This window comes from Colletotrichum graminicola, assembly GCF_000149035.1.
Source record: "Colletotrichum graminicola M1.001 genomic scaffold supercont1.59, whole genome shotgun sequence".
Taxonomy (NCBI): domain Eukaryota; kingdom Fungi; phylum Ascomycota; class Sordariomycetes; order Glomerellales; family Glomerellaceae; genus Colletotrichum; species Colletotrichum graminicola.
This window is the reverse complement of record NW_007361063.1, coordinates 54487-76252: the sequence shown is the minus strand read 5'-3', so window position 1 is coordinate 76252 and position 21766 is coordinate 54487. Positions and strand designations below refer to the sequence as shown.

At 52.5% G+C, this 21766-nt stretch overlaps 4 protein-coding genes across 4 annotated transcripts; all 4 read left to right on the top strand.

Moving 5' to 3' along the window:
• Positions 1 to 458: 458 nt before the first annotated feature.
• On the top strand, positions 459 to 8528 carry GLRG_10317 (beta-ketoacyl synthase domain-containing protein; the record flags this gene model as incomplete). The annotated part of the gene is made up of 8 exons (XM_008101002.1): positions 459 to 679; positions 741 to 874; positions 928 to 1041; positions 1099 to 1253; positions 1319 to 1766; positions 1824 to 1917; positions 1983 to 7650; positions 7716 to 8528. 8 exons carry the CDS (start codon positions 459 to 461, stop codon positions 8526 to 8528), a joined length of 7647 nt encoding a protein of 2548 aa, XP_008099193.1.
• Positions 8529 to 9444: 916 nt separating this feature from the next.
• GLRG_10316 (glycosyl hydrolase family 47) lies at positions 9445 to 11244 on the top strand (the record flags this gene model as incomplete). The annotated part of the gene is made up of 2 exons (XM_008101001.1): positions 9445 to 11052; positions 11125 to 11244. The coding sequence occupies 2 exons, from the start codon at positions 9445 to 9447 to the stop codon at positions 11242 to 11244; spliced, it is 1728 nt and encodes a 575-aa protein (XP_008099192.1).
• Positions 11245 to 13393: 2149 nt separating this feature from the next.
• On the top strand, positions 13394 to 14786 carry GLRG_10315 (deuterolysin metalloprotease; the record flags this gene model as incomplete). The annotated part of the gene is made up of 5 exons (XM_008101000.1): positions 13394 to 13619; positions 13673 to 14013; positions 14174 to 14508; positions 14569 to 14702; positions 14767 to 14786. 5 exons carry the CDS (start codon positions 13394 to 13396, stop codon positions 14784 to 14786), a joined length of 1056 nt encoding a protein of 351 aa, XP_008099191.1.
• Positions 14787 to 17137: 2351 nt separating this feature from the next.
• GLRG_10314 (glycosyl hydrolase family 61) lies at positions 17138 to 17905 on the top strand (the record flags this gene model as incomplete). The annotated part of the gene is made up of 1 exon (XM_008100999.1): positions 17138 to 17905. The coding sequence occupies one exon, from the start codon at positions 17138 to 17140 to the stop codon at positions 17903 to 17905; it is 768 nt and encodes a 255-aa protein (XP_008099190.1).
• Between the last annotated feature and the right edge of the window lie 3861 nt (positions 17906 to 21766).

Sequence of the window (21766 nt, the reverse complement as noted above, 5' to 3'; positions counted from 1 at the left end):
CATGCGGTAGTGGGCTGGCCCAGTTGACCATCTCCATTCTGGATACCATGATTGTACTGACAACCCCAGATTGTTCTTGAAGCTGGACAGGGACGCGGAAACTTCTCTGGCACATCCACACGCCCCCCCGTGCATTCAAGTTGCCTTCGGCATCGGAGCCAGAAACGTGCCTGGAATTCATGATAGCATTGGCCCAGTCACTTTGCCTGAGGACCATAGAATGGTCGGCTCGTTTGGCGTTGTCCTTGTATGGATCTTAGGGATGCGGAAAAGCTGCGGACTGCTGCTCCGAGAGACTCTCCAAAGGAGAAATATTATACTCAAAACCTGCTCATCTGTCCGTATTCCCTATCCTCTGACTCTCGCGTACCTTCCAATCTCCCCTTCATTACATATCTAAGATACCCGCTAGCCGTACCATTACTAATTTTCCTTCTCTGCCTCATCTGTTTGGCAGAATGCCGTTCATCGACGAGTCTGTTAGTGCGCCAAGCACAAATCAGCCTATTGCAATCATCGGGATTGGCGTGAGAGCCCCAGGAGATGCCTCTGACCCAGAGAAGTTCTGGCAGATGCTCCTTGATGCCCGTTCTGCACGCTCCGAAATACCAAAAGACCGCTACAATGTCGACGGCTTCTACCACCCTGACCCGGAAAGACTGGGCAGCATACAGCAGAGGTAAGCTTTCAGCACGATGCGATTGCCACTCTAATGCGCTATCGACTCACCGTCTCCCAAGGCACGCTCATTTCTTGAAGCAAGACTTCAAGGTCTTCGACGCACCCTTCTTCTCCGTCACTCCCAAAGAGGCCAAGGCGATGGATCCCACACAGAGAATGCTCCTTGAGGCTGCATATGAAGGCTTTGAGAACGGTACCTAACCATGGAACAATTGGCGTGCAGAATGCGTACTGACTCCAAGGCAGCTGGCTTGAGACTGGAAGATGTCTCAGGAACACAAACGTCGTGTTACATTGGCACATTTACGAACGACTTTGTCAACTTACAAGCCCAAAGCAACGAGGCTCCTTCCATCTACCGTTAGTTACAAATCTTTCTGTTACATATGAAAGGACTGCTTCTAACACAAGAGGAAGATGCCACTGGCCTATCGTCCTCTTTGGCCTCAAATAGGCTGTCTTGGTTTTACAATCTCAAAGGACCGTCAGTCACAGTCGACACTGCATGCTCGTCAAGTCTGACTGCTTTTCACTTGGGTTGTCAGAGTATCCGTACCGGGGAAGCGGAAATGGTAAGAAAATATTTGAAAATGAAACCAAGAAACAATATGACGCTAATCCACTTCTTTCATGACAGAGTGTTGTTGCAGGTGCCAATCTGATGTTCGGGCCTGACATGTCTATCCTTCTCGGCGCTGCAAAGATTCTCTCGCCCGATGGCAAGTCCAAGATGTGGGACGCCAAGGCCAACGGATTCGCGCGTGGAGAGGGGTTCGGCGTCACCATCTTGAAGCCTCTTGAAGCCGCGCTTCGCGATGGAGACACCATTCGAGCTGTCGTGCTGGCTTCGGCAGCAAACGAAGACGGCCGAACCCCCGGAATTTCACTACCGAACAGCGAAGCCCAGCAAGCGCTAATCCGCAAAGCTTACCGCGATGCAGGCGTCGATCCTGCGGAGACGGGCTATGTTGAGGCTCACGGCACTGGAACCCAAGCCGGCGACCCCCTCGAGGCTCGTGCCATTCTGAATACGATTGGAGATCTGCCCAATCGCAAGTCCGATCTCTATGTCGGTTCAGTGAAGAGTATGTACCTTGGCTTTCTGAGTTTATTATGTCGGCGAAACTGACCCTTTTCAATAGCCAATATCGGACATCTGGAGGGCGCAGCGGGTGTCGCTGGCATCATCAAGGCTGCCTTCGCCGTTGAAAGGGGACTGATCCCTCAGAACCTGTGGTCAGTCTCCAAAAAATAAAAACGATAAAAGGTTGACGAACGCTTTACTAAGGCATATATTTCAGGTTTGAGGAACTCAATCCCCAGATCGAACTTCCAGAGAATGTCAAGGTCCCCACAACCCTCACAGTTTGGCCCGGCAGCGGTCCACGACGGGCCAGCATCAACTCTTTTGGTTTCGGAGGCGCCAACGCCCACGTTATTCTCGAAGATGCTGCATCTTACCTGTTCCGTCACGGCCGTTCAGGACGTCACTACACAACTGCCAACCCTAAGCTTCTTACCATTTCCAGTTCAGTCAGTGAAAATGGCTCCGAAACAGAGACAATCAGCGACGTCAGTCACGAAGAAGTTGCTTCAAAACTCTTTGTGCTTTCTTCCAACGACCAGGAGGGTGTGAAGCGCAATGTTGAGAGACTGGCATCCTACTTGGATGGCAAGACCTCAAGCAAGCCTTCTTTCCTGTCCGATCTTGCATATACTCTCTTTTCCAAGAGAACCACGCTCCCATGGAAATCATTTGCCATTGCCTCTGATGTCTCAAGTCTCCGTCAGGGTCTTGAAAAGATTCCTGCCGTGGTCCGATCCTCCAACTCCTCGGTGCCGAGGATAGCCTTTGTCTTTACCGGACAGGGTGCTCAATACTTTCAGATGGGCAAGGAGCTTTCAGTTTACAAGACTTTCCGAGATAGCATGCTACGGTCAGAGCTGATTCTTAAGTCTCTGGGCTGTCCGTGGACCTTGACAGAGGAGCTGGACCGTGACGAGTCGGGCTGTAACTTGCGCCGGACGGACTACAGCCAGCCTGTATGCACCGCTTTGCAAGTTGCTCTTGCCGATCTCTGCAAGGCATGGGGTGTCAAGCCAGTCGCTTCCGTGGGTCACTCGAGCGGCGAAATCGCGGCCGCTTACTGTGCAGGCTTCATCGACCATGAGGCAGCAGTCAAGATCGCATGGCTGAGAGGCCAGGTCTCCCAGACAGTTTCTAAGAGTGGTGGAATGTTGGCTGTCTCTGCGAGTGCTGAGAGCATCAGCGAGCATCTTGAAGCTCTAAAGCTCGGCAAGGCTATTGTTGGTTGTTTCAACAGCCCCAAGGCCTGTACTGTTTCTGGAGATAACGTCGCTATTGACGAGCTTCAGGAGATTTTGAAGGCGGCCCAAATCCCGTGCACACGTCTCCCTATGGACGTCGCCTATCATTCTTTCCACATGGAGGCCGCAAGGGAGAGATATGAGGAAGCTCTGGCGGGCATCCCGCATGGTTCTTCTGACATTCCTATGTTCTCATCTGTCACCGGCAAGCAGGTCGCCCCCGAGCAGATGACACCTTCTTACTGGGTTGACAACCTAGTGTCTCCGGTCAACTTCGTCAACGCAGTCAAATCTCTTCTGCACCACACCGAAGGAAAGACTCGATCCCACGACAGAACCGCTTTCGCTAGCGCTTTTGTCGAGTTGGGTCCTCACTCCGCTCTGCGGAGCTATCTTCTAGACATCTTCGCCACAGAGAACCGGTTCTCCGACCTCTCCTACACTACAGTCCTTAGACGAAAGTTCAACGGAGTCCAGACCGCTCTTGAAGCGATGGGTCAGCTCTGGTCTAAGGGGTGCGACGTTGACATCAACCGAGTCAACGAAGTCTCCGACACTGCAAACATGCTGGTTGACCTGCCGCCCTATGCATGGAACCACACGCGCACATTCTGGGAAGAATCTTATCTTAGCCGTGAGTATAGACTGAGAGAGAAACCTCGGTCAGACTTACTGGGATATCGCATCCCGGGCACGCCGGATCCGACATGGCGCTGTCACTTGCGGTGCACCGAAAACCCTTGGATCCGTGAGCACAAGGTCCAGGGTGACATCCTGTACCCCGGAGCTGGCATTGTCGTCATGGCGATTGAAGCAGCTCGCCAGCTTGGCGAGGAGCAGGCCACCGAGGAGATTTACGGATACGAGCTCCGTGACGTCGCCATTGACACTGCGCTCAGGGTGCCCGACACCGATAAAGGCATCGAGGTCATGATTCAGCTTCATGGTCGACGAACTGGAACGAGAGCTGGACCCTCCGCCACTCTCAACGAGTTCTCCGTCTCTTCCTGGTCAGAGGACATCAAAGAGTGGACCGTACACGCAAGAGGTCTGGTCTCCGTCACCTACAAGTCTTCCATTTCCCTCGCTATGGAGCGCGAGCTGGCTCTTGAGCGCGAACGCCACGCACAATCTTTCGCCAACGCTAAGAAAATCTGCCAGAAGCCCGCGCGTAACTTCCTCTATGATACCGTAGAGACCATCGGCATGGAGTATGGGCCGACATTCCGGAACATGACTGAGCTGTTTGCGGGCCCAAATGCAAGCTACGGCGTCATCAGTGTCCCAGACACAAAGTCTGTCATGCCTAAGGGCTTCGAGTACCCCAACGTCGTTCATCCTGCCACACTGGATTCTGTGCTCCACCTTCTGTTTCCCTCCATCAGTGGCGAAGACCAGTCTCTCAACGAAGCGGTAGTGCCGTTTTCTTTTGACCGTATCTTCGTGTCGACTAAGCTTTCGGGAGTTCCAGGAACTAAGCTACACGGATGCTCCACTGCTCAAAAGACCAGCTACACCACTTGGAAGTCTTCTATCACCATCTCAGAGGACCTGTCAGAGCCCATGATCATCATGGATGGTGTTTCTCTGGCTTCTGTCGGCGAAGGAGACGCACAGAAGACCCAGGAGACGAGGGCTTCTTGCTTTGGCCAGACCTGGCACGAGGATGCCGATCTGCTTGAGCCTTCTCAGATCAAAGAGTTGGTGTACAGGCGCACTCTCAAGAGCAAGGACGATGAATCAGTTCTTGACAAGCTCGAATACGTCTGTCTGGTACACATCTACCGATGCCTTGCCTGGCTCGAAAGCGAGGAAGGCAAGCCTTTCGTACCCCAAGATGGCTTCTGGAAGCTTTATGTTGAGTGGATGCGCGACACCATCAAGCAGTTTCCCCCTCTCTCTGCTGATGAGACAGAGGTCGAGGCGGAATTGGACGCTGCGCGTAAGAGGATCATTCTGTCCGAGAGCGGCGACATCACAGTGCAGATGGTCGACCGCATCGGAGAGAACCTCAAGAGGATCTTCACACGGGAAGTCGAGCCCCTGCAGGTCATGACTGAGGGTGACCTTCTGTACTCGTTCTACCGCGGCGCCTTCGGAACTAGCTTCAACACCAATGTCGCCGAGTACGTGGGAATGATCGCGGACAAGAGCCCCGGGGTCAAGATCTTGGAAATCGGAGCCGGAACTGGTGGTACTACTTACCACGTCCTCGAGCGCCTTCGCAATGCAGATGGCACTTCCAAGGCTGCCAAGTACTGCTTCACGGATATATCCCCGGGCTTCCTCGCCAAGGCCGCTGACCGCTTCTCCAAAGATGTATCAATCATGGAGTTCACCACTCTGAACATCGAGAGCGAGCCCACGGAGCAGGGGTTTACGCCCGAGAGCTACGACCTTATTGTCTGCGCTAACGTCCTCCACGCTACTAAGAGCATTCAAGAGACCCTGACCCACTGCAAGTCTCTGCTCAAACCTGGTGGCAGACTTGTGCTCTCAGAAGTCACAATCAAGCGCATCTTCTCGGGCTTCATTATGGGTCCCCTACCTGGATGGTGGCTTGGCGAGGACGATGGCCGCACGGGTGGCCCTCTCCTCGACGTCGAGGAATGGGACACTGCATTGCTAAAGGCTGGGTTTTCGGGTGTCGACGTCGACATCCGTGGTGACCGAGAAACCTCGAAAGAGCCTGTCTCTTTAATTCTGTCGACGAAACCGGAGCAAGAAATCCCCGGCCCGTCTCAGTTTGTCATTGTCAGCACAGGCTCCGAGGCATCCGATAAGCTCATCCAGTCGATTCAGAAGCAACTCGCTTCTGCGAGCCAGGATGTCACCATTATTCAGTGGAACGACATTGACGCTTCCAACAGCCAGCTGAACGGAAAGTATTGCCTCTCTCTTGCGGAGTGGGAGAGCCCAGTCCTCTCCGACCTCACAGACAACAACTGGGAGAGGTTGCGCCAAGTCATCCTCGGGTCTGTTGGGACGCTTTGGATCACTGGCGGTGCCGTAATGGACTGCCAGGAACCACTGAAGTCCCTGATGGTTGGTCTTTCGAGGGCCATTCGCAACGAAGACGCAGGAGTCCGCCTTGCTACTCTTGATTTGGAGACGCCCAGCAGCATTGACTTTGATGACGCTGCCAAGAACGTTCTCAAGGTAGCCTTGAGCCACAGCCGCAGCGATGGTTTCGACGGGGAGTATGCTGCCCGCGGTCGCACTGTCTACGTGCCGCGAGTAGAGAGAACCCTCGACGTCGACGCTTCTCTTCGCAAGTACGAAGCCAAGGGCCAGCCGGAACTCGTGTCGTTCAAGGGTTGCGGGCGTCCCCTAAAGCTCACAATCAAGACCCCCGGTCTTCTCGATACCTTTCGATGGGAGGAGGACGAAGTCTACTACGAGCCCCTGCCCGAAGACTGGATCGAGGTTGAGGTAAAGGCAGTGGGTCTCAACTTCAAGGACGTCCTCGTCGCCTTGGGAAACCTCGCCGAGAACAAGCTCGGTGTCGATGCATCAGGCCTTGTCACACGTGTGGGGTCGGCCGTCAAGGACTTCAAGCCCGGGGATCGTGTAATGACCGCATCTTGCGATACTTTCGCCACATACGTCCGCTTCCCTGCCAAGGGCGCCATTACCGTGCCCGAGAAGATGAGCTTTGAAGAGGCGGCGTCCATGCCACTCATCTTCCTCACATCATACTATTCCCTGGTCACTGCCGGCAACCTCGTCAAGGGCGAGAAAATCCTCATCCACGCCGCCGCCGGTGGTGTCGGTCAGGCTGCCATTATGATTGCCCAGCGCAAGGGAGCCGAGATCTTCGCTACTGTTGGGTCGGACGAGAAGAAACAGCTCATCATGGACCAATACGGGATCCCCGAGGATCACATCTTCAGCAGTCGTGACGTCAGCTTCGCCAAGGCCGTTATGAGAGCCACCAATGACCAGGGCGTGGACGTCGTTCTCAACTCCCTGGCCGGCGAGCTTCTCCGCTTGTCTTGGCACTGCCTGGCAAAGTTTGGACGCTTTTTGGAGATTGGAAAGGCGGATCTGTTTGCCAACACCGGTCTCGACATGAAGCCTTTCCTGGACAACAAGGCATACATTGGTGTCAACTTGTTGGATTTTGAGAACAACCCTACGCCTCGCGCCGTTGCTCTCTGGGAGGATACGGCCAAACTCATCCACGACGGCTCCGTTAGGCCGATCGCGCCGATCCAGATGTTCTCGATGGCCGATGTCGAGAAGGCGTTCCGTTTCATGCAGGCTGGAAAGCACATGGGAAAGGTTGTCGTGCGCGTCGACGACGCCGACATGGTCCCCGCCGTTCCCCGGATCCCCCGCGTTGGTATCCAGGCGGATGCTACCTACGTCATTGCAGGTGTCGGTGGTATTTGCAAGGAGATTGGTCGTTGGCTTGCTGAGAAGGGTGCCAAGCATCTGGTTCTGCTGTCTCGTTCTGCTGCCAGCGGCGAGGAGAACAAGGCCTTTGCTTCTGAGCTTCAGAAGACTTACGGAGCCACCACGTATGCATACGACTGCGACGTTGGAAACAAGGCAGCACTTCAACAAGTTCTGGATGACCTCAAGTCTAAGGACGTCCCCATTGTCAAGGGATGCGTCACTGGCGCCATGGTTCTCAGGGTAAGTTCGGCCGATACCCTCAACTCATTACCACGAGTTGCATCGCTAACCACAAGTTAATATAGGACACCCTGTTTGATAAGATGACCGCGGATCATGTTCGTACAACCGTTGGCCCCAAGGTTCACGGAACCTGGAACCTGCACGAGCTGTTGCCTAAAGAGCTTGACTTCTTCGTCATGCTCAGCTCTCTAGCGGGTGTAATGGGCCACCGTGGACAGGGCAACTATGGTTGCGGTAACATCTTCCAGGACTACTTTGCCGCTTACCGCCGCAGTCAGGGCCTGCGTGCCATGACCATCGACATTGGGTACCTTCTCAGCGTCGGTTTCGTCGCCGAGCACGACGAGTACGTCGACCACGTCAAGGCCATGGGTCTCAAGGTTATGCACAAGAGTGATCTGTACGGACTCATGGCGACTGCCCTAGAAGGCTCGGAAGCGCACCCTCCCCAGGTTATGTGCGGTCTGCCTTACAACGAACACGATGACGCATGGTACTGGATTCAGGACCAGCGCTTCGCTGGTCTTAGGAAGACGGCCGCGGGCTCCGGTGCCGGCGGTTCCGCCAGCGTCTCGCTCCGCGACGAGCTTGTCCGGTGTGGGAAGGCTGATGACGAGGCGGTTCGCTTGATCACGTCTGCTCTTGTGCAGCGCCTAGCCAAGTTGATGATGATGCCCGAGGACGATGTTGATGCGGGAAAGCCGTTGAGTGCCTATGGCGTTGACAGCTTGGTTGCTGTTGAGGTCAGAAACTGGATTGCCAAGGAGGTGGCGGTCGAGATCAGCGTCTTTGACATCATGGCCAACATGCCGATGAGGCAGCTTGCCACGGACTTGGCTGGCAAGAGCAAGCTCCTCACTCAGGAGGCATCATAGAAACCTAGATTCGGGTATGTTGATACGGGTGCCGGCGGGGGGGGGGGGGGGGGGGGGGGGGGGGTTAAGGGCGTTTGATTCTCTCTACAATGTATTTTCACTCATGTTAGGATGTAACGGTGAATTGATGGTTTAGTTTCATCCCAGCCTCTACTTGCTGCGTTATATTGGGCTAGAACATCGCGTGGGGAGACATTTGGTCACCCCCATTATCAAGAACCATAGCGCGTAGCCGGGCGGGTTGGGTTGAAGCCCAAACTTTCCCATCTTTAAAGAGGTTAGTTGATGACGGCTTATTACTCAATCCCCAGCTAGATACCGGTTGGCAGAGCAGAGTTTCTTCAAGCGCTTGGCCAACGACCACGCCAAGGCAGGACGGCTTGCGCTTCACAAACCTTACCGTACCGTCGGGTTGTGAGAGCAAACTCTAATTTAAGTACGGAAACAATTACCGTCGTCGAAGGGTGGAAGGGAGGTTGGAGGGGGGGGTGAGATGGAACTAGAAGCTATGACCGCGTGTCTACGGCTCTTTTGTAACAGAGCCAGGCCTCGGCGCCCATAAGGGAGACATGTATCTGATCTGTGATCTGTTCGTGAGTCTTCGTATGTTTCGGACGTCAGTCGTTTGTCTAAGCACCCGCAGCACAGAACTGTTGATCAGCCCGTTGCCACCATTGCCGACAGGCCGGTAATACCTACAATGTTTTCGTCTATGCGCTCGTCCCATGCGTCCTATGCATTCCAGGCGTCCAAGGTGGCCGTCAAGCTTCATCGTATCCTTGTGCTATGACGATTTTGCAAACCTTGACTGGGTGCATTTATATGGTGTGGTCCCCTTTGATCCCTCCCTGTCACCCTGCAGCAAGATGGACACCTCATCTCGACGGATTTAGTCCATGGAAATACGCTCAGAATAATGATTGTACCACGTCGGACTCCGCGCCTCACCTTGATTGCCCTGCTCATCCTCATCGTCGTGTTTCTGTTCTACAGCACTTACCGGTCGTCCGAGCTCGCCATTGTTTCGCTTGAGGCGCAGAAGCCACCGCAGCCAAATGTCCAGTTCCGCCCGAGTTCGTTCAATTGGTCGGCGGCGCAGCAATTCTATCCCGTCTCCGACCCCATCACGCCTCTGCCGACGGGTAAACCGCTTCGGCTCCCCCGTATCCAGCACGTCCACGGTCCCGTGAACCCGCACCCAGAAGCACCTCAACGCCAGAAGGCTGTTCGAGACGCCTTCAAGAAGAGCTACGATGCCTATAAACGCTACGCGTGGGCCCGCGACGAGCTGGCGCCCGTGAGCGCCCAGGGAAGGGATACATTCGGAGGATGGGCCGCCTCGCTGGTCGACTCCATGGACACGCTGTGGATCATGGGCTTCCGCACAGAATTCTATGCCGCGGCCGAGGTAGCTGCCCAGCTGGATTGGGCCAACACTACCGACACGAGTGTCAATATCTTCGAGATCACAATCCGCCATCTGGGCGGCCTGCTTAGCGCCTATGATCTCAGTGGCGAGGTGGCCCTTCTCAAGAAGGCGAGAGAGCTTGGGGATATGCTCTACATGGGATTCGACACGCCCAACCGGATGCCCGGGTTCTGGATGAAGTTTGAGAATGCCAAGAAGGGTGCTCAGCGAGCGGGAACTGCCGACCCGTCGGCCTCACCTTGCTCGTTATCCCTCGAGTTTACACGCCTTTCGCAGCTTACTGGCGATATGAAATACTACGACGCCGTCAAGCGCATCATACGCTTCCTCGATCGCACACAGTATCAGTCTAAGCTTCCTGGCATGTGGCCCAAGTTGATCAATTTCCAGGACGAGAGAGTCGATGGAGACAGTGGCTTCTCGCTAGGCGCGCTCGCAGATTCGCTCTACGAGTACCTGCCCAAGATGTACACCCTTCTTGGTGGTCTAGACAAGACATACGAGAAGATGTACGTTGGTTCAATGGCGATTGTCGAGCAGCACCTGCTGTTCCGGCCCATGACCGAGGACAATGTCGATGTCCTCTTGGCGGGCGACGCACGTGTTCACCCGGATCGAGTTGATCATATCGCTGAGACTCAGCATGTGTCCTGCTTCGCGGGCGGAATGATGGGTCTGGGTGGTAAGTTGTTTGCGATCGACAGTCACGTCGAGCTCGGCAATCGTCTTGCCCGCGGTTGTGCGTGGGCCTATGATGCTATGCCTGCGGGTGTCATGCCGGAGATATCCAACCTGATTGCCTGCTTCTCAACAATAGAGCAGTGCCCTTGGGACGAGAAGATATGGGAGCAGGAAGGCGACAAAAGACTGCGGAAAGGCTTCAAGAATGCACGCGATCCCAGGTATATACTGCGCCCTGAAGCCATCGAAAGCATATTTCTCCTTTATAGGATGACAGGTCAGGAAGACCTACAGGATATCGCCTGGAATATGTTCCAATCGGTCATGAAAGCGACCAAGACGGAGTTTGCCAACTCTGCAATTGCTGATGTCACCGCCCCCGCTGATAAGACCGAGAAAACAGACTCTATGGAGGTATGTCCTTCTCCCGCTGCCAATGTCCGGTCCCAAGTGACGAGTGCATCACTAACATCAACATGTTCCTAGAGCTTCTGGCTTTCCGAGACGCTCAAATATTATTATCTCATATTCTCTTCACCCGACCTAATCAGCTTGGATGAATACGTCTTCAACACTGAAGCTCACCCTTTCCGACTTCCCACATGATAGCCATGGCGGACACTCGAACTTTCAAGCATTACCTATATTATTGATCCCATCAATATTAGCAGGCACTTAGGCCCAAAACAATCATGGTTATCAATCATACCCTCTTATGAAAATTGAGTTAGATCGCAACTGGCATCCAACACTTTTCAGTGGTGACGTCGATCCGGAGTACGTACGGTGATCTGTGCAAACAGCGACTTGCTAGCCTACAAACCTATTCAGATGGGCTTGGAAAACAGCTAGTGGCCTTTCTCAATTACCTGGACGGAATTGCCAATGGGATCAGGCATAGTAGAGTAAATAACCTAGTAGGCTAGAATAGACAATATTACTACGTAAACATTAGTAATATACCCAGGATAAATTTCCCTACCTAATAAATAAGGGAAATCTAATAATTACCTCTCACTCTCGTGAGATCTTGCCCTTCTTATGGGAATTACAGCACAGTCTCTCAAGAGCAAAGACCGCAAAACTCCTTAGCCTCCATATCCGCTATTCAACACGCAGACCTCCGTCATGCCCCAAGACTAGCCGAGATGTCGACAGGCATACTTCTCGCTTCTGTTATGACCTGTCTCTTCTGATAGTCGTCGCTGAGGCATGGATGCAACAAGGCTCCAGCGTCAGAGGAGACGGCATTATTGGCCTTGGGGCCGAATACAACGGCAATCATTCAGATTATCTCGCCGTGTTTCAGCTTGCTGTCGTCGGCAGACTGCAGTCAATTTCTTGCGGGGAGAGGGACGGACTTGATAGTTGGAGGCGGGGGTGTTATTGCCAAGAGCACCAAGAGACAATAAGAAATAAGCTACGGTATCAACTACCGCTCCGTACCTGGCACGCCCAGGGAGTACGGATCAGCAGCTCCAGTTGGCATGCCCACTCGCACCTCAATCGCCAGACCTAAGGGGGAAGGTCTTTGGGGATTCCGGTTCCCAGTGGTGGAAACGAAAAACATGACCTGATATTTGCAGAGGTAGTCGAGTGCCGAGTTTTAATGGTTTTGTATCTACGTACCTGTCCAAATAACTTACTGATTAGGTGATATTGAGACATGGATTGCTGGAGACAACTTGGAATCTCTGTCAAGGTTGCTTGCGCTTTTAGCTTATAGACAAAGTTACCGCGATGTTTATAAGATATCGAACTTAGCGATGGCACATCCAAAGCTCACTCTTATGGTTGATAACTAGTAGATTTCGAGGGCGTAGCGAAGTTCGAGCGATAATTAAAAATGCTGTGCTCACCTCCGGAAGTGTCCTATTTCCCAACGGCATGCCATACACTTGCATAGGCCTTATTAGGGCTCATTCAATAAACCATGGTTTCTTGACGGCCATATCCCCCATTTTCATTGATCGTGCTAACGTATACGTAAAAAGAAGGTATTAACCTTGGTAGTTTCATGATTATTTGACTCCTTCCTCCCCCGAACTAGTCTCCGGCTTGTGTACTTGGCAACCTCTTGGCAAGTCAGCTTTGTGAATATGTCATTGTCCGCTTTCGCTTGACGTTAATCCTGTGAGTCGCTGATCATCAACTTCGGTCACAGTCATTGGTAATCCTCACTGGGTGCCTGCATCTGGCACCAGATTGCCGACCGTGATGGATTGCTAACATCGCGGAGTCATTGGTTGATGGAGGCTGAGCTCGCGAGAGTCCGAGGCTTCTATGAGTACCTCTTAAGGACTTCTGGCAGTCAATATATGGCAGTTCTGTTCTTGGTTTTCTTCGGAAATGTGGGAATTCACGTTTCTTAAACAGTATTGTCAAATACGCAAAATTGATGCCTTCGAATGGAAGCAGTGACAGCATCAGGACTGGTCGTATTCTAGGATGAGAACGGTCGCAGCAACCCTGGCATATGTTGGGCATGTACATTCCAATGTAAACTCTAGGGTGTCATTCAGTCCGTCCAAGCGGCTGGGCGGCCGTTGCATCTTCCTCTTTCGCTTTAGTTGGAAACCCCCCGGTCTTTAGCTACCAACGGGCATCACAAGGATGGATCTAGAGATGAACGTTACAAAATGAAAAAACTGTAAAGAGACTTGAATGAAGCCCGGCTTTTTGAATGCTTCTCTTGTCTTACCACCCCCAACTACATCCTCCTTACCGGCCTCGATCCTGCCTCCCAGTTGCCAAAATGAAGTTCTCTATCGGTGTCTCCCTGCTGGCCACATTGGCCGGTGCCGTCAATGTGGACATGGCCAAGCGCGACACGTCTCCTCTCAACGTCAAGCTCGAGGCCCTTGGCAACTCCGGTGTCAAGGCCGTCCTCACCAACACCGGTGACTCCGATATCAAGCTTTTCAAGACCGGCACCTTCCTCGACAAGTCCCCCGTCGAGAAGGTTGAGGTCTTCGCCGCCGGTACATGCCCTGCGAGTCTGTCCCGGGAAAATATTGATGCTGACCAGAAACAGGGAGCAAAATCGACTTTGACGGCGTCCGCCTCCAGATCTCCACCACCGGCCTGACCGAGGAGGCTTTCCAGATCGTTGCTGCGGGTGAGACCTTCGAGGTTGAGTTTGATGCTGCCGAGCTCCACGACCTTAGCAAGGGGGGTGCCGTCGACATTGTCACTCAGGGTTCCTTCCTCTACGCCGATGTCGACTCTACCGAGATCGCCGGCACCATCCCCTTTTCCAGCAACAGCGTCCATACAGAAATCAACGGTGACGAGGCCGCCTCCGTTCGTGCCGCTTTCCTGGCCAAGCGCACCATCGTCCAGTCCGACTGCACCGGCACCCGCCGCACCGCTACTGTGGGTCCTCCGTTTTCCATTCTGATGCCCTCCGTCGCCACCCTCGGCACCCATCTCGGGCTCGGGTACCGGAGTTGGTATTGGTTTGTTGCTTGACTTCCGGGATATCGAGCTTTGGGATTGCGCAATCTGAAGTTATGATGATACTAATTACCAACAGGTCAACGCCATTAGCCGCTGCCGCGCTCTTGCCGCTGCTGCCTCGCAGGCCGCCGCCTCCGGCCCCGTCGCTCGCATGACAGAGTACTTCAAGTCTTCGACGACTGCAACCCGCAACTCCGTTGCCACGGTTTTTCGCAACATTGTGTCCGAGTGCGGAAGTACCACCTCTGGTGTGTCTCGCCAGTACTGCACCGACGTATACGGTGCTTGCTCCAATGGCGTCATTGCCTACACGGTCCCGGCCCAGAACTACATGGTCAACTGCCCCTACTTCTTCAACAACATGGCCGCTGCTTCTTCAACCTGCCACGCCCAGGACCAGCAGACCACCATGTAGGTGATCTTGATGCTTCTTTCGTCGAGGTGGATTTGAGCGCTGACTGTTCCTGATAGTCTCCACGAGATGACCCATCTTCGCCAGATCAAAGGCACTTCTGACTACGGTGGATACGGATACAACTTTGTTCGCAGCTTGAGCGCAGCCCAGAACTTGAACCATGCCGACACATACACCCTGTTCGCCCAATGTAAGCTCTTCGTGGTGGGGTGCATGTCTTCTGAGTTGAGCAATCTGCTAATACTCATGCCAAGCCATCTACGCTGGCTGCTAAATGCCCTGTCCCTGTTGGCGATAAGAAGTAAATTCGGATTAGAATGGTAGGGGGGGGGGGTTTTGGGAACTCGAGGAAGTCTTGTTAGGTAATGGGAGATTTTTGAGTCGCCCAAGGGTTGCTAGTCTTTACTGTGTGGAAATGCTGTAAGTTTGAAACACAAGAAATGCAAACCATACGACTTTATAGACCGACGCGCTACTTGTGGCTTTGCAATGTGACCGTACACACTAAGCTACGCGCTTTTCCCTTGGAGAAATTTGAATACTTGAGAGGTTGAGAGGAGTTTCTTGGTACATTAATTTTGGCTCCGTGTATCATCAAGTATCACCTTTAGACTTGGCCAGGCCTTTCGTAGGCCTCTACCTAGTGCCCGATGACCTCGCGGGCCTTAGTACAATAACTTTAGGGTCAATTCTAATCCAGCCCTCTCAGGCTGTTCAAGTTTGAAATTGAATATATGGTCTATTTCGTGCTGGTGATTCATACATAGTCAAGTTCGAAACCAATCAACTGAGCTTGGCGTCGGAAAGTTGTCGGTTGACTACTTCTTCTACATTTTGAAGTATTGCTGCTGGGATAATGCTGACACGAAGACATTGGGTTCCGTAGAAACGCGGGTGATTCGTGAGCTACCCCTCGCCAACGGCGGAGCTGCAGAACAACTCAACAGGGGCAATAAGCTTGAATACATATGTAATCAAGACAAGGGGTCCCCGCGCTAGTACAGAAGAATCAACCCTGGTGTTTGCGTTTGTTTACAAGTTTTCCTGGTCAGAATCTTATGCATAAAGAGTTGGAACAAACATTGTGGTAAGGCAATGGCTGCGAGGCCTCTGGTTTGCTTTTTGGCCCCTTTGTTCCGCCCCCCTTTTCATGTGGATTGAGACCGGATTTTTGCTCGGATTGATTGCTGAGGTGGAACCAAGCAGGGATTCGAGGGAGGCGGAGGAAGAACCCAGGCCTATAGAGACTATACTGGACGCAAGACTGGGTAATTGAAGTTTTGCTTTTCCGCTTCTTGACTGGATATTGATGAGCGAGGGGACCCCTGCCTCTCCCATGTTTCAAAGACCTGTCAACATCGGGTCGAGTTGTCTAGTGTACGATGTACAAACGACGACGCGGCATGCAAATTAAATTCCCCGCGGCGTCTGTGGCATCCGTTGCTGGTCACGTTCAATTGATTGCCAGAAAGGGCCGCACGGAGAAATGCTCCGCGGCCAGCCACAATCGTCATCAGCCCCTTGCTATGCAGCAAGAAGTGCCGATCCCTACAGCCTTCTCCGGATTTTCTGTCGGGGCCTTTACATTGCCCCTTGACATCTATCTGCCAGAGTACCCGTAGTCGAGGAAAAGTTGCCACTCGCATCCGAAATGGTGAAATCATACCCGATTGTCAACAAGAAATGTTGATAGCTCGAGTTCAACACGCAGTGCGGCATCAGTTTGTGTCAATGAGCAAACGCATGCAGGCATGGTCACTATAGATGCGGCGCTTAGTCGGGTTTCCATTGACGCTGGTTGAGCACTTGGCAAACAACTTGACTTTCGCCACGTGTCATGCTGCATCAGTCGGGATCCATCAAAGGCCGCGGACTGGCCCAGGCTTAGACACAAGCGTCATCCGTTTTGCTCAGATACAGTGGCACACTAGACGCGGGTGTCCGTTGGCCGTCCCGATGGCTCGCCTGACCACACCACAACCCCGGCCCCGATGCGGTCACCGATCCCGCCGAGACTTTTGCCCCACTGCCTCCGTGAGAAGTAGATTGTTTTGTGAACTCCGAGACCAGCCCCAACGCTCCGCCTTTGTGGTCTTTCTCGCGCGTTTAATGTCTACCGATGATTCTACTGGCTGGCGCCCACGTGTACCGACGAGGATGCTCTGCGAGCCGACGGACCAAGACATCGACCTTCCTTTTAGAATAGGAGGGCATGTTTAGGGGGAATTGTTGCCACTGCCGGCGCCTATGAATGCCGGCAGGAAACAGGGGCGGGTGATGAAGGCCTCCGATTGACAGGCTCAAACTCAGTAGTTTTTTCAGAGAAGGGGCTTGGCCCGTTGACGGGATTGCGGCCCATGACTCCATGAAGTTCACGAGGTGGCTTGCTTGACATCCGAACTCTTGTCTGGGCAAGGGAGCACAGAAACGACTATAAGAAAGACGTTCCAACCGGCGGTATTGCATCTCTCCTAGGCACGCTTCTCACATCATTCTTCACATCCGTTGCTCTTCAGCTCTCCATCATCTTCAACCCCATTCATTCTTTGCTCTGTGAGCCATTCATTCACTCTTTCCGCGCTAGCAAGATACCCATTTCCCCCAACCTACCAAACAACTCTGAAGATGTACGCCAAAGCTCTCGTCACCGCTCTCCTCGGCGCCACCGCCGTCTCTGCCCACGGCTTCGTTGAGAAGATCACGGCCGGCGGCCAGACAATCACCAACTACAACCCCTCGACCGCTCCTTACGCCAACCCGAAGCCGGAGACCCCTGGCTGGAACGCCGACCAGCCTGATCTCGGCTTCGTCTCCCCCAGCGCCGCAAACAACCCCGACATCATCTGCCACAAGTCGGCCACTCCCGGCAAGAAGAGCGTCACGGTTGCTGCCGGTGAGAAGATCACCCTCGCCTGGAACACTTGGCCCGATTCCCACAAGGGCCCCGTCATCGAGTACCTTGCCAAGTGCAGCGGCGACTGCTCTTCCGCCACCAAGACCAACCTCAAGTTCTTCAAGATCTCCGAGAAGGGTCTCAGCGGCGGTAAGTGGGCGGCCGAAGAGCTCATCAGCAACGGCAACAAGTGGGAGGTCACCATTCCCAGCGACATCGCCGCCGGCAACTACGTCCTCCGTCACGAGATCATCGCCCTCCACAGCGCCGGTCAACAGAACGGTGCTCAGTTCTACCCCCAGTGCATCAACCTCCAAGTCACCGGCGGTGGCTCTGCCAACCCTTCGGGCGTTGCCGGCACCAGCCTCTACACTGCTACCGACAAGGGCGTCCTCTTCGACATCTACAGCGGTGCCACCAGCTACCCCATTCCCGGCCCCGCTGTCTACAGCTCCAAGAAGCGCCGTAGCCACGCTCGCGACATCGTCGTCGCCAACTAAACTGTTTCTCGTTGCACGAGACCATGACATGAGGGAACACGTTACCACAATGAGGGATGGCGGGCCTGTCGGATTGAGATCAGTCAAGGCAGCGTTGCGCCCCGTGGAGGGAATCTTTTATGCCCGTCTTCGATCTACAGTTGCATGATTGGACAAACTCTTATTCAATGTACATATGTTGGCCTTGATGATCGTTCCTCGACACTTTGTCGCTGGAGATGAGCTTCGGCCGGAGGCAGCCCGTTTCACAAAGCAGGTTCGGTGTAAATAGCTGTATTAACGCGCATCAAATACATACAATCCTATTCAACCGCATCATCCCCCACCCTCTCTTGAGTGAAGCTACTGGGCGATTCTTGACATGCACCAATATTTCAGCAGTTCTAATGCGCATGGCTTGGGGCGGCACCATATCTACCAGATGTTGGCTGCAGCCCCTCAGAAGCACCAAGCATCTACAAACGAGCTAATGTTGTAGTCAGAGGTGTGGTATCTTGAATGTCAAAGACCATAACAAAATGGAAAGCTAGGAAGACGGCCCCTTCTTACTCTCCCTTAAACCCATGGCTTGACTCTCGAGGCCATAGCGAAGGTCGACAATAGCGCCCAAGTAGCTTTTCCCATCCCTAGTTCCAGTGTCCTTGCTCGCAGCAAAGCAAGTCTATTGCAACATGAGGTTTGAAAAAAGCTCATTTGCCAATGTTTTCCATTATTACGTAGCTATACAGTCTGGAAACCGAGCGCAGGCCTAATTCTTGTGAGACGTTCAGCGAACTACGCAAATTAAAGTATTTGTCCGAAAAAACGGTGTCTATTGAGCCTCGCTTACTCGACGGTCTTCTATACCATCTATTAAACCTTAAGTAGAGTTTTGAGGTTTTTGGTTGTCATTTTGTCGCAAAAGAAAACGCTGTCAATTAGGGGCAGTTATTAACGCCTTATGTTACTTGTGACTCATGACACATTTGTTATCGACTATTTAAGCTTGAACCAGAACCATTTAAATCCACACTAGTAAAGGCCTATTATCCCGCGCTAGATAGACTGGATACATGGCCCTCTGAAGCTCTACTGCCAAGCGATGATTATCGGCAAGTGCATGCGTACCATATCATCAACTCTCTATTTATCTTCTATCCAGTTTGGTATTTCCTGTCCCTGGAGCTTATCTACCGCAGAGAGCCACTGTATAATTAGAGCTGGTCGGCTTCCTGTCGGGCTCTTGTAAAAGCTTGGATGTGTCCTGCGAGGTGCCTGGAGATAATTGAGTGAAACGACCTCCGCGTGACTCGAGACGCACGAGTTTTCACGACGTTGATAACAGATTCAGTGGAGTCGTCAAGTTTGGCACATTAGTAATACCGTCGTTAAACATACCTGGCTGAAATGTTGAAGTTGTTATGACTTTGGCGTGAGGCTCAACGCAACCGGAATTATGTTCATAGCTGATATCGTTGCTAGCCACGATTGAAGTGAGACCTGTAACAGCAGCTGCTCTAAACTATTACGTTCTTTATTCAACACTAAGTCATGTTAAGCTCTAACACAGATCAAATGTGTTTGCGTATTAGGCTATACGTCATGTGATTTCCGTGTATAGGGTGTACTAGACTAAACCTCTTTTGGTGGCTAGAACGTAAAAAGACCTACTCTGAAACTGTATGAGCTGTTATATCACTGGATAAGGAGGAAAATGTAAATAGCGTAGGATAAAACTATACAAGTACTATAAGACTACAGCTCAAATCTTTGATATCCTTCGGAGCATATCTTCGTAAGATTTGAGTATCAAATTATAACAGTTCAGAATATTGCACACACACCAGGGACCTGGGTTCATATGGAGTAAGCCTTTATGAAGGGCTTTACTCTTTTTTCATCGTATTTTATATCCTATTTCTCTCGCCGAGAAACTCTTTGCAAGCAAAGTACAAAAAAGTCAAATATGAAGAATACGTGGTGATGGCCTATGACTTATGTCCAATCTCTAAGGCTCATAATGCATGCCAACATAGTTATTCAGTACACCGAATCCAGTTACTGTACATACTTTCATGTGTCCAGCTTCACTTCGTGGTCTCATAGTAGCCTTAGTTCCAGAAACTAAAAACCTTGTTCTTTTCCCGTCCTTGATCATTCTGCTACCCGTCTCATGTTTGAGAAACCCATCAGAGACTAGAAATGAGGAACGAGAGAAAAGTTTTGTCAACGGTAGCGTACCATTACTTAGCGTTGACGCAAAGGTAAGTAGCTTAGCTAGGTTCTCGCATCATTGCATTCAAGTATACGTCCATGAACTTGCACAAGAAGCGACAGACGGATAGGATGAAGGCGGAAGTTGGCCGGCCATGAGAGCAATAATCCTGAGAAGACTGGCGATGAGCTTGCTAAGCCGCTAGTTAAGGCCGTTACCGCAGTCGTAAATCGTCGTCAGCGACAACACCGTATCAGCTTCAAAATCTAGCCGCTCTGACGCCGTGTTTGATTCATGGATACACTATCAGATGTTCTGATCTCACAAGAATTTGGAGTGCTTCCATTGACGCGCCTACATATCTCTTGTAGCGTTGGAGTTGCCATCGTCATGGTCATGACCGTAGATGCTCGTCCAGGGTAAACCCCGCATCACGCATGACGGGCCTCTCCCCTCCGCTACACCATCAAATTTGTTACGCTAGGATCGCCTAAAGGCTCCCCCCTTTTGTTATTTCATTTTTCTTCCAGTGGCCAGTTTAGTCGAGTTGGTTGTCGAGAAACTGCGTTTCAATTGGCGGAACGCTTCGAGTCGCGAGTTTCCGCGGCATGCATGCAGCCAGGCTTGCGACGTGGCTGCACATTGCTGACTTTATGTACGTGCATCTCCGCGTGACGATGAACCAAGATTCAAGCTTACATGTCCTTGGCACACCGCCTGCTTGGGCTTCTGCGATACTCGATAGTGAGCTGCAATGGAGCTCCGATGAAGAACCGGACCACACGTTTGGTAGATTCTGTGTCAGGGTTGCTTGTTTAGATTGACTCGACGCTAAGCGTCCATGTGCGTGAGTCACAACAAGGACCGCTGTAATACATGGGATATCTTCTTCAACATCGCCGGTGAAGATGCGATGGCTAGGTCGCCTGTGCACTATGAGGCTGCAGACGAGCACCACCACTGCCTGAATCACGTAGCTGCCCAGGCGTGAGGGAGCCTCGGATTTGATGCTCGATAGACGTGAAGCTATGTACTCTTGGCGATGACGCCACAAGCGGCTGTCCAGCACGGCAGACGTTTCCTTGAATGGGCAGTGATCCGGCTTGCTCCTTTGGGGGCTGAGACTGCACACTACCTGGGTAATAGAGAGCACAAGCTATTTCCACGTGTCGATACCTAGAGTAGGCCGACCGTTGGAGCCGTTGCAATGGCTTCTGGTGTAGGACATGTGTGACGAGAACAAACACCATCCCTCCCTTTCCCCGCCAATTGGTCTCTCCATTGCGCTCATCCGGCGATGGCATGTCTTTCGGGGAGCCATCTCCGATACCACTTGCAGGCTCGCTTCCCCCGTGCCGTCATAGGGTGGCAAGCTAGAATTCGACGCCCGTCTTTTGGGTGTACCTGCGTTCGCCACCAAAATTGGTCTCCCTGCGGGTTGAGATAATAGGGCATTGCTACGTAATTTGCGCGACGCTCTCGTATAGCGCAATTCGTCGCTTGGGTCCCCAAACCCCAAGAGTTCCACATCGGAGCGAGTCCGCGGAGCACGCCCGGCACTCCTGGAATCTCCCGAAGTCAAGGATCATGTTGGGCCCCCGACTCCAACCCTAGCGGCTCCGTGTGTGCACTTCGACTTGAGTCTGGACCTTTGCATGTGGATCTTG